Below are 12,249 nucleotides of genomic sequence, written 5' to 3'. Positions count from 1 at the left end.
ATATACTCCCAAAAATAAAGTTCCAAAGCTATATGTATAAAATGGGGGCAAAAACACAATTAATGAACATACATGAGAGGGTATAAATGTCATTTTATCAATTACTTAACGCCGTTAACTTTACCATCCAAAGTACAGGCAAAACAAGCGTTTGGTTAAAAAAATGAGGATAAAAACGAAAACCCTAAAAAGTAGAGATAAAATCAATATTAGACATCAAAGTAGGGGTGGAAATGAAATTGCCCCATTAATATAACACCAGTCAATCTGATTAGCTGTTTGAAAAAAAAAACATCAATTTTTGCATGTACGTTTTGTGTTATGCATGGCTAGTGTAGGCTGTAGATTTGTAGCAGAAATTAAAATTTCTGAAATGGAGGAAGTGAGATGTGTGGAGAAATATATTAATTTCTATAGCCATTCTATTATATGGAACTCCTATGTGTGGATCATACTCATTATTTCCGTGAACCATTTCGTGACATTACGTCCTCACAACCCAAAACTACCACAATGTAAAAAAAATGAAAGAAAAAAAAAACATACGGCATCCACAGATTTGTCCTGTCACCTAGGCTGGATGCCACCCCTCACTCTCAGCCTCTCCCTTGCAAACTCGCCGGAGACTGGCGTCCGGCGATGCCGCGCCGGCGCCGCCGCCCCAAATCCCTGTGCCGGCTCGTGGTCGTGCGCCTTGGCCGGGCTTGATCTAGCAGGAGTTTCTTCCTGCGGTGACTCATCGTCGCCGGTGGCGGCGGCGGTGGCCTCCTGTGAGTCCTCCACCGTGCTGCTCCAGCCGTACTCCATCATCCGCTGCTGGTAGCACTTCATGGCCACCACCAGCATGAACACTGCACATACACAGCAGAGGTTGATGGTGATCAGCACTCCAAAATACCACACAGTGTAGAAAGTTTTTTCTAGAGTTTGGGAGTTACAGATTGGTGCCAACAATCAACTATCTTATAGTTTCTAGTACAAATTGTAAGACCATTATTTCTCACTCTCACATTTCTATTAGATTTCTCAATTATTAGTGTCTTACGGGAGATACTATCTGCAACTCTTTGTGAACTCATTTGTCACATCACTCTCTCTTACTCAAATCCGTCCTAAAGTATAAATGATTTTAGGTTACTACGAATCTGGAAACAAACTCATTTAATTCTATTCATACTAGGTGAGGTGGAGCACTGAGACTGTGGAAACTGTTGTGAGTGCAGGATGGATCGTGGATGCTTTTACAGGGAGAAGGTAGTTACCAGCCCAGACACGAGCAACCGTGGATGAGACGTTCCAGACAAGGGTGAAGACGGCTGCCACGACCGCCTTCTTGTGGGAGCAGGACTCCCATCCATCCCTGAACCTCTCCAGCCAAAACCTCCCTGCCATGGACAGGAAAAGACACTTTAATTTCGTTCCAATAAACACATTTCAATTTGTACAATAAGAAAATCACACACAAAAAAGAGAAAAGAAATATTAGTTAAGCTCAAGTTCTTTTTGCATTATGGTAATCCAGTCCTTCAGCCTAGGGGGTAGTATCATGTTCAACTAATTGCAGTTTGCTTACTGCCCTGTTTGTCGGATTCCTGACATCTTACCTTTTTTTGAGTATCGCTTTATTCATCAGAACGGACTAGACATTATGATTAAGGGTAAGTAAAGTTGGGTTTAATTAAGTGACCTAATCAATGTCCTGAAAAACAAAAGATGGAGATATAACCGAGGATAAAGATAGCCATGCTTTTTATCCCTCCTTTTGAGCTTTCTTTTCCTTTGGAAAGCAAAATGGATTGGTGCCGCTGTTGCTCCATACTCCGTAGCCTAACCTATGAGAGAGATGTATTTCTTCCATTTTGTCATATATGTCTGATTTCCGTTATCAACAGGAAATTTTGTGCTATCAAATGAAATGAGGAACCTTTAGAAATGGGAAAAAAAGACGTGGACATTAACCTTTGGAGAGTGACAAGCTATCTACCGGCTTCACTAGTCACTATACAGTCGTGAGAAATTCATGGATTTGGTATATATAGTAAATTTATTATATGTGGTGCACCTTTTGATCACAATCAACATCATGAAATGTTGTTCCCCCACCTCATTATGGTTTTTAATTGGTACAGGTACCAGAAAATCACCTCAAGTTCTAATCAAATTAAACAAGTGTCAGATATGGCAGCAGAACATCATCATTTTGTTTAGAGCGTCCCTGATTAATTTTCAGAGCTGCATCTGGCATGGGTTGGTGGTGGGTTGGTAAACAAACAAATATTAGGACCCCACAAAACAGTCATGTATGTGGTGCTTGTGGAGGGGGAGTGACCAAATGCCCAACACTTCACATGCAAAAGAGCAAAGCTAGGAAGCTTCAGTACTGACGGGTACATGCCTAGATCAAAGAATCCCAATGCAAGCAGACACCAACATTTTTTTGTGTAACAGTGCAATTTCATCCTGCCAGGGTTACTGGTACACATGATGACCATGAAGCGTCCTCTGCTAGGATGGTTCTCATGGTTAACTACAAGGTTCTCAAGTATCATATGGAAGGGGAAAATTAAAATGAGTATATTTGAAGGTACTGAGCTATGTAACCATTTTATAAGTTCCATGAGTAAAAGAAGAGTAGAGGTCCTCACAGGACTATACCTGTCATTTTCTGGCTGTAATGGAGAAATTGATACTCTTAACCAGCTACCCTAGTGATGTGACTACTAGAAAAAAAATGTGACTAATTAAATGGTGATTAAAGGCACTTGACAGTGGGCAAGCTAGGCTTGATGTCTACTCTAGCACGTACTACCATCAGTTTATGTTTAATTTGGTCAACAAAGAGACAAATCTATGGTCCAAGCAGAAAGGTCAAGAGTAGTTAAAGCTGGAGCTCTGGTTCAAATTAATTTTGTTGTCATATATCACAAGGTGACAGTGCATACGTTCACAAGGTGACAGTGCATACGTTCACAAGGTGACAGTGCATATATCACCTTGTCATATATCACAAGGTGACAGTGCATACGTTCTACTCCGTAGTATAATTTTAGGACACTAACGAAACAGTAAAACTCTATAACATCAGCTACTATGACAGAGTTGGTGGCCAGAATAGTGGCCCACTAATCCACAATCACTTGCTTTTGCTTTTCATGCTAATATGCCTTTCTCCCCAGACAATATTTTTGGAATTTCTTTATCTTTTCAGATATATTAAAGGCACGCTATGGTGATCATATAGATAATGAAATAAAGGTAAAATGCAACATATTAGATATTTCGAAATAAGCTTTATGTTTGCTAATGTATTGTTAGTACTAGTGAAAATTTTAACAATGAACTATTACCTCATGATAGCATTGTAAGACAATCCTTAGCCGTTGGTAAAGATTCTTCTTAACTTTGCCCTTGAAAAGAAAAAGGGAACAAAGGAGGCGTGGTTCACTTGAGACAGCATCAATCAGTGTTGTAAATATCCTTTGACAGCCAAAGCATCTCAATGACAATCAAGCCCATGTTGACCACGCGACAGCTCGCACGTGCAAAAGGTAGGAGGAATAACCGTGCATGCTCTCCCTCCAATGCAAAAGTCACCTCTGCCTAATTTACCTTTCCTTCAAAGCTACAAGTTACCGGCTTACTCTCACTTTCTACCATCAGTCACAAAACCTAGGTCCAATTGTAGCTTTGTTTATTAGCTAATGTATTATTAGTACTAATACTTTGTTCCAAAACAGAAGTCACCGGTTTACCTTTTTACCATCAGTAACAAAGCCCTAGGACTAACCACATTCCCATTCTTAGTTTTCGCCCCCCGAGTGATTTCTTAGTTTACTATTACCTAAATGTAGGTTAAATAGTAGTAATACAAATTAGTCTTGGTTCTCCTTGGAAGTGGTAAAGAGCAAGTAAAGGTCAATTCAAGTATTTGCAGTTTGTTTCCAATCAACATGAATTTAGATGGCATGTGAGAAACAGTTAATCAAGCATGGTGACAGCCTGATGGACTAGTTTTGGAACAATCTTATTTGGCTCTATTGCAGATCATAACCCAGAAGATGCAGAAAAGGACTAATCTTCAGAGAAGGGTTGATTCACAACCCTGATGTACTGGTACAGTGGAGTACTGCTACTTATAGTACATATATGTCTCAATGTACTCTCCCAAATACCATTGTCCTTAGCTCAACAAAATTCTTCTACCCTTCTCCATAATTTACCTAGCTCAGTAATTTACAGTCTCTCTAGCTAGTCCTACCCGTGCACATGCCCAAGTGCCTCGGGGGACCAGTAAAAGCAGTGACCAATGTTACCAGATCCAACAACCTCAACTCTAAAAATAAAAAATAAAAAATGGTATTCTTGCATGTTGAAAGTGAACAGAAGGTGTGAAAGTGATGAGTCACTGGCAATAGGGCCCCACTAATGGTAGAATTCAGTGGGGCCGCTTTGTCGGTGACTGAGTTAGGTTATTCTTGTATGTTGTCTTTCTGTGCATGGTACTTTGGTGATGCAGAAGAATACAAAGAAATTGCGGTTAAAACAAGAGAGCGCTTGGACTTACCATATCTTGCAAGCTGGGTGGAGTAAGATGAGCACACCTTCGGAATGATGAAGACCCCAAAGAACACTGCAAACAAGGCCAGATCAAAGGTACAAAAATGTCAGTGTGACCAGTATTGCTATAGATCTTTAACCTTTATCTGTACAAGCAACAGCACTTCTTGATGCCTGTGGTCCTAGCATCATACAAGGTTTTTTAAGCTAAGATTGTGCAGAAGATACTATTTCATCACACCTATTTCCTCAAAATTGTTCATATGAACATTAGTTTGGCTGTGATTTAAAGCACCATGAGGTTGTTGAAACGAAGAAAGAGATGAGGCTGTAGAGACAGGAGGATATGTACAGGCTACAGACATAAAACACTTTGCATGTGTGCATTGTTCCATTGGTACTTACCCAGTTTTGCCAGTGTCCAGAGGGTGACAAAGTTGCCACACCGGGCCATTGCAAACAGCAGGAGTGCCAGCTGCAGAGCACATGTAGAGTCCCTCTGTCAGTACAAATCTAGCTAGAGATGTGTCCATATGCATGCATCTACTACTCCAGTGATTTTGCCAAACTCTGTAGCATTTACAGAAGCAGACAATGGCCCCTTTTTTACCTTCATGGTTGTTGCAGGCTCACCAGAGAAGAGGGACCTTAGATTCAGGAGCACCTCATTGATGTAAGGCAGAACAAGCCTGAGCAGCCAGATGGCCTCCTCCTCCCCCACCAGGTACCTTTCACCACTCCTCTCAGCATCATCACAGTCCACATTCTCTCCCCTGAATTGATGATCAAATAAAAGATTAGCTCACTTTCAACAAGCTGGTTAATTATGTGATTATTATTCAGATAATCTGGATAACAATCATTACTACCTGTTAAGTATGGACTTGCTAAGGAACCTTAGACCAAGGTAGACTAGGCCAAGATATGAAGCTGCTGTGATTGTGCTGCAAGATTTATAAATTTGAAGGGAAAGGTCAACAAATTTTGACAGTTAAACAGCTTTGAGAATTCAGACTTAACAAAGTGACAGTGCAGTAATAAATACTGAACAGTGGCTTACTTATAGTTTAGGTCTTTGGCATAGGAGGAGGAGATCAGTAAAAAAGTCCCTAATCCAAAGACAAGTGTAGACTTGGAGACATCTCTCCACATGACCAAATCCACTAAAAAAACAACGCGAAACAAGAAGAAGAAAGAAAACCATCAATTCCAATTTCATTAACTAGAAGCATCTTTCCTACAAAAGGAAAAATAACTGACCAATATTCTGCATTCTTCCATTGCTTCTGCTGGGTACTGATGGCCTGCCCTGAATCTCCTCGTACTCTTCTTCGACTTCAGGGGAAGAAATCAACTTCCATATTCAGAATATACCAAAACGGTAGGAGAAAGCAATTCAAGGAATAGCAGAAACAAATGGCACTAACCAGGAGGAGCACTGATTGGATCTTGCTTGGGAATCCGGCGGCCGTTCAGTGGCGACGCTTTTTTCTCTGAAGAAACCGAGAAACCACAAAAATTGGAGTCACATGACGCAGGAGATGACAAGATTGCTTTCGAGTTGATCTCTTCTTTCCCCCCAAAAGTTCTCCAAAAGAAGACAAATGATTTCGTCAAGGTTACCTGGAGAAGGTTTAGCTGGCTCTGCGTTCGTCATCCGGTGAATTATCACTGGCATAGCCTTCTTCTCCACTGCATTTTGGAAATATTCGAGATGAATGGTGAAACAGAACGAAATTCACCTAAAATTGGTACAGGTTTTGCATCCACGGAGGAGGAATTCACCTGGTGGAATGGTCACTGGCTCTGGGTTCACCGCCCGGAGATCAATTGTTGCGGCAAGCTTCTTTACTGGATCACCGGAAAATTCTTGGCACGATGAAACAAAAGAAAAAAAAAAGACAAATAAAGGTAAAATTAAAGTGGCCAAGAACTAGGCCGAGTTCTACCTGGAGGCTTGACTGGCTCCGGATTTGCCGCTCTCTCATCCTCCACTGAAGTTGGGACAATCTTAACCCCTCCTAATTTAATTTTCACCCAAATGATCGCACAATTAGAGCGCCATGCAAAAAACAAACAGAAAATGAGAATGGAATTTGCAAATTTGGCTGAATTGGCGTCTCACTTTTTGTCGGTGGCTCAAGATCTTGGTCATCCACTGAGAAATTGTGGGGGAAAAAAAGAATCAATACCAAATTCATCAAGAAATCCTGGTGATGGCAACACTGGAGGAGTTGATACTTGCCTTGATGCGGAGCTGTTGATTTTGCAGCTTCGTCGTCGTCAATGGCCATGTGATCTTGGTCGAGCACCTCCTTCTCCTCCTCCTCCTCCTCATCCTCTGCTTCGAGCTCTTCTTCCAATTCCTCCTCGTCCTCCTCCTCCTCTGTTTCCTCATCCAAATTGTTGGTTTCCGGCACTTCCACCACAACCACCTCCTTGACCTCGGCGGCAGCGGCGGAGGCGGCCACTTTCTTCTCCGGCGTGGTGACCCTGGTGACGGAGCGCTTGGCGGTGGTGACGATCCCGACCGCCGGCGCCGCGGCGGCAACGGCGACGTCGGAGCGCGACTTGCGCAGGTCCCCGATGGCGGTGACGGGCTCGGACGCCTTCCAGTTCCGCCTCTTCTTAGCCGCGGCCGCCGCATTCGTCGACCCCGACGCGCCACCGCCGCCGTCGCTCTGGTTGCGCCTGAGGCGGCGGTAGACCCTGAGCCCTTCCTCGTCGGCGTCGTCCCCGCCGGCGCTGAACACCTTGACCCCTCCCTTCACCTCGTCCATCTTCATCCTCGTCTCCCACACCGACGCCGCCGATGCCGCCGCCGCCGCCGCACCGGCACCCCTCGGCACCGACAGCCGCCTCCTGGTGGCGACCCCACCCGTGGTCTGCTGCTGCATTCTCCTTAATTTGTTGGTCGCTTGCGTTTGCCGCCTTGTGATGCGGGTGCGGGTGCGGGTGCGCTCCCACCACGACACCACTGCTCTGGAGACTGGAGGAGGAAGCAGGAAGGAAGAAGAAAGCTGTGTCAGCTGCTGCTCCTCCTGGGCGGGGTCTGAGCCTGACACCGGCTTGGCTTGCGTTGCACTCAAACTGCCTCTCTCTCTCTCCTCGCAAAGTTAACTGGGTGAGTGAAGTGAACAAACGAATCTGAGGTTGTTTTTTGAGGTGGTGGGGGCTGATGCCTGAATCCTGATGGATGGAGGAAGGGAAAGCTTTTGGCGGTGGAGGTGGGTGAGCTCCCTGCCTGCCTCCGATCCTCTGCCGCTCCGCTGCTGCTGCTCTGGTTGATGGGGATCTTGGACGCTACTAGTACTGCCACTGCGTTTGGTTGGTAAGGAGAGAGAAGACGACGATGGTGGTGGATTGCATTTGTTTCCGTGCGTGTGTGGGTTGCATTCCACTTTGGTCATGTGACTGCGTCCAATGGCCACCTCGCCTCCGCCACGGCCCACGGGCTGCCTCTCCCCTGTCTTGCCTGCCTCGTGTGCACATCAATTCGGTATCTGTATGGGTGGGTGCATGCGTGAGGCGTGGAGACGACGTTTCACCGTTGTCGAGGGCGGGTGGGGAACGTCCGATGGGAGCTGGCTGCGCAGATCGGACGGCTCAAGCTCGTTGGTCATGTTTCATGTGGAAAAAAAAAAGCTCATTGACCATTTTAACATAAATTTTGGTACATGGCAAACGTGACTTTGCGGTTTTAGTTATGCGACACCATGCAATGACTTACGGAGAATACACTATATAAACGTGGAAATTAGTTCATATACATCACGTCATATACATCACGTCAGTTACAATATTCGTTTCTAGTTAATCAGGAGAGAGAAATCACGTGAAACTTCAAAAATACCTCTAAGATCACTTGTCCTATCTCCCATCATTAGGGGTGGGCGTTCGGTCAGACCGAAAAATTCGGTCTCGGTCTTCAGTTTTTCGGTCAGTTCGGTCTTTGTAAACTCAGAACCAAATTTCATAAAAAAAACTCAGGACCGGCAAATTCGGTCTTAGTCTTTTCGGTCTCGGTCTTGTTCTGACTGAAATTTTTGAGGAGAATGTTTGGAACGAAAAAATTTGATAGAGGCGCCGCCGGTGGAGGACGGAGGCGTTGGCTGTGGCGCGGTGGAGGGCGGAGGCGGGCCACGGCGCAGGGGAGGCTGGAGGAGGTGGCGGCGCAGTGGTGGCGGAGCCGGCAGTGGCGGCGGCGGCGCGGTGGGGGCTGGAGGAGGAGTCAGCGCTGTGGCTTGTGGCAGTGCACTATGCGGCAGTGGTGATAGGGTTTGTTTTAGTGGTTTTATTGGGCTTCCTAGGTCTATTGGGCTAAAATTTCGGTTAATTCGGTTAACCGAGCCCAATAACCGAAATGACCGAAATAAATTCGGTCTTTTGAGGGCTAGGACCGAAAAGATAACCGAATTTCTCGGTCTCGGTCTTTTCGGTTAGGTTCTTCGGTTCGGTTCTTCGGTTCGGTCTAAATATCTCCACCCCTACCCATCATTATGGTTTGGTTACTATTTCACTAGTTCAGTCTAAACAGTACACTTGGCACTTTTCATCTTCTTTCTCATGTCAATTACAGAACAAGCAATGGAGAATGTGTGAGGGCATTAGGACTTCCGCGAGGGAATGAACGTGATGGCGGTGGCTGAGCGCGTCCCATGCCATGACTCTTCCCTAGGTGGTGGCAGCTAGCAACGAGGAGGATTTAAGATATAGTAATGTGAACAACAAACACACGGTCCCAGAGTAGAGAGAAACGCCGGTGGAAAGCCCTAGTGGTGAATGTGACCAGGCGAGCACATCCTATGCTGTGACTCTTCCGTAGGTGGCGGCAACCAGCAATGAGGAGGATTAAAGATTCAGGAACACGAACAATAAACACATGGTCCCAGAGGAGAGAGAGACGTCAGTGGCAAGCTCCAGTGGTGAACGTGACCGACTGAGCGCGTCAAAACGTGTTGCCAGATGAGGAGGTTTTTTCCTGGAACTTTGGTGACAGATGTGGAGCAGAGGTGGAATCTAGGAGAAAGGGTGGCCATCCATGGCAAAGTAATGGATGGGAAAGTTGAGGGCAAACCCACACGGAAGTGATGTGGAGCTGCTGGCGTGACAGGGCAGCTAGAGAAGGCTGGTGTCGTCAAAGATGCGAAGGCTAGGGTGTGCGACGACATTTCAGAACTTTAAGGCTTTATATGCATGCCTTGTGTGCATGAGAGAGAGATGGGAGACCTTACATATGGGCCCAGGGGTATTTTAAAACTTTCACACGGTTTCTCTCTCCTATTGAATCAAAATTGAATATTCTAATAAGTGTGGTATCCAAGAGCTAATTTTCACGATTCAAAAGTTATTTTGTGCGATGTTCTATAGCTAAAATCACGAAGTTACACTCCTGTAGCAAAGTTTGCTTAATTTTAAAGTTGCTTTAAAGGTTTTCTCGTTGTAGTTTATATTTTACCGTGACTTTTAAATCTCTAAAAACACATATGTAAAAGTTTTACCAATAATTTTTTTTTATCATTGATAATCAAAATAAGCCAATCGATGAGGCTAAAATAGTGCATGTTCGGAAATCAAACACACGAGCATGGCGGACTCAGGTTGCGACATCCCAGGGCATAAGCCTCAAACCCCATGTAGAGCAATGCATTCTCACCATGTAGAGGCATGTCTTAGCCCAATGTACAGTGGCCTGGCCATAGTAGAATAAGGCCTCTCACAGTGCAAGCTATGGGGCCCGTACCCCTAGCCCAAAAAGTTGGTCCATAGACACTTATCCCACAGTGCAAGCACCTCTAGTTGTGTAGCTTAATTCAATGGAGGCACTGGTAAAGGGTACGAAGCCCACAATGGGCATGCCTATGCTAGCGCGAGGTCATGGGCCGCCCCCAAAAATTTTTCCCCACCTACCCTGGCTGGACGATGCCGATCCTATCCATTCGGCCATTCCTCTCGTCTCTCCGCCTCGAGCCCTCGACCACCTGTCGCCATGCCTCCTTCCCTCCTCTCGCTACCGCCTCCTCCCACTCCGCCACACACGCCGTTGCCCTTCCCTCGCCACCGACTGTAACCATTCGACCATTCCATCCCCTCTCTCTAGTCTGTCCGCCTCGCCCGCCTCTCGCCGCGCTTCACTCCCGTCGGTCGTCGTCTCATCCTCCCACTCCGCCGCTCCTCTGATCCGCCCGAAACCATGGACGACCGCCCCAAGTTCACGCAGATTGAGCTCCGTAGTGGCCTTGTGCTGCTCCCGCCGGGCTATACCCCGTCCACAGTGGCTAGGGATGGCGGGAAGAAGAATAGGGGAACGGCGGTAGGGGCAGGTACTTCGCGCCTGTGATCTACGCCGGCGCCGGTGAGGGCGGAGAGCGTCGGCTCGTCGATCTATCTCGGGGTCATCGCTGTGGAGGGGGAGGCAGATGCGGCGCAGGGAGGTTTAGGCTTCCCGGAGGTGCCACCAGGTTTTGAGAAGGTGAATGCGGCGCTGGCTCCAGCTACACCCGCGCCAGTGGCTTCTCCATCTACTGTAGCAGCCAAGAAGTTTTGGATCTCACTCGAATGTCATTTCAAATTTGTTTGTCATTTGAGCTGTTTCATGATTTTATTGTAATTTGAGATGTGGGATGATTTTGTTGTCATTTGAGATATTGGAATGGAGGGCTCTGCTCCTTTGTTAAAAATTTATGGACAGGTTGGATGTGCCATGTTTGCTCAAATTCATAAAGTTTAGTTATTGGCTGTATGATTAGTTTAGTGCATGGTTCTTGATACTTCCCGTAGAGATGATCATTGGGCGATGGACAGAGTGTTTGTACTTCAGAACTGGTTGACTGAAGTAGATGTTGTAATGCAGATATGTGCAAGAAGTAACATGTGAATTCTAACTAGCAAAATTGAAAGCCGCGATTGCTCTGGGATCTCAAATCTGTGCTATTATGAGTTGCAATGTGCCTAATCTGCATGATTAGGTCACTGTAGTTGAAGCATGAGTTATGTTTGTAACTAAGTATTGATGCCAATGCTTGAGCCTAACTATACGGCTGCATATAATGTCCCCCTCTATTTAAAATTCACAACCATTTTTGACATGCTGTATTTTTTCCCTGCAGGGTTAGGTTCATGGCGTGACAACATGGATAGTATGGAAGCAACAGATATATAACATGCTTATATATTTAGCTAGGACTGTGAACTGTGTAATGTTGTGATATGGGTTATGTATGGTGTCTGTAAGGTGGATGATGGCATGTGTCAAAGCAATATGTCTGTGGGTTTCGGTTAGTTGATGGTGTATGTACCTGACCTATTTTGTGTTGGCTTGCTGAACTTAGTCGGTCCGTTGCTGATTATCTCCTAATTGTTTTGTCCTGTGCACTTTATATGGCACCGATTGCAATTCATTTATTTATATACATGGCATGCACAAATTGGGGATACAGCACCTTTATTTATTTACAATGGTCATTCATATTTGTAAATGCCTACATTTGAGAAATCATCCTTTGTTAAAACTACCTCTACTCCTAGATAACTTTGATGATTTGAGAAATCATCCTTACTTCCTAAAACTACCCCTACTCCTGTATAATTTGGATGATTTGAGAAATCTTCCTTCTTTCTTAAAACTACACCTACACCTAGATAACTTGGATGATTTGAGAAATCATCCTTATTTCCGAACAACTACCAATC

At 45.2% G+C, this 12,249-nt stretch overlaps 1 protein-coding gene across 1 annotated transcript; it reads right to left on the bottom strand.

The window, feature by feature from the left end:
* Positions 1-443: 443 nt before the first annotated feature.
* Positions 444-7,834, bottom strand: LOC4345164 (reticulon-like protein B21). Its single transcript, XM_015792769.3, has 14 exons — positions 6,803-7,834; positions 6,683-6,715; positions 6,507-6,578; positions 6,343-6,408; positions 6,181-6,249; positions 5,985-6,050; positions 5,818-5,892; positions 5,618-5,720; positions 5,427-5,501; positions 5,168-5,330; positions 4,963-5,032; positions 4,565-4,630; positions 1,263-1,385; positions 444-851 (listed from the first exon to the last, which is right to left on the bottom strand). The coding sequence occupies exons 1-14, from the start codon at positions 7,452-7,454 to the stop codon at positions 568-570; spliced, it is 1,917 nt and encodes a 638-aa protein (XP_015648255.1). The 5' UTR covers positions 7,455-7,834; the 3' UTR covers positions 444-567.
* Between the last annotated feature and the right edge of the window lie 4,415 nt (positions 7,835-12,249).

This window comes from Oryza sativa, chromosome 8, assembly GCF_034140825.1.
Source record: "Oryza sativa Japonica Group chromosome 8, ASM3414082v1".
Classification (NCBI taxonomy): Eukaryota; Viridiplantae; Streptophyta; class Magnoliopsida; order Poales; family Poaceae; genus Oryza; species Oryza sativa.
The sequence above is the reverse complement of the archived record's forward strand: the minus strand, read 5'-3'. Positions and strand labels throughout refer to the sequence as shown.

Excerpts from the sequence above, each read along its gene's own strand:
- LOC4345164 (XM_015792769.3), bottom strand. The coding sequence starts at position 7,454 with ATGCAGCAGCAGACCACGGGTGGGGTCGCCACCAGGAGGCGGCTGTCG. Across the intron at positions 6,716-6,802 it reads ATCAACAGCTCCGCATCAAG|TGGATGACCAAGATCTTGAG; the intron begins GCAAGTATCAAC and ends ACAATTTCTCAG. Across the intron at positions 6,409-6,506 it reads GGAGCCAGTCAAGCCTCCAG|TAAAGAAGCTTGCCGCAACA; the intron begins GTAGAACTCGGC and ends CCGGTGATCCAG.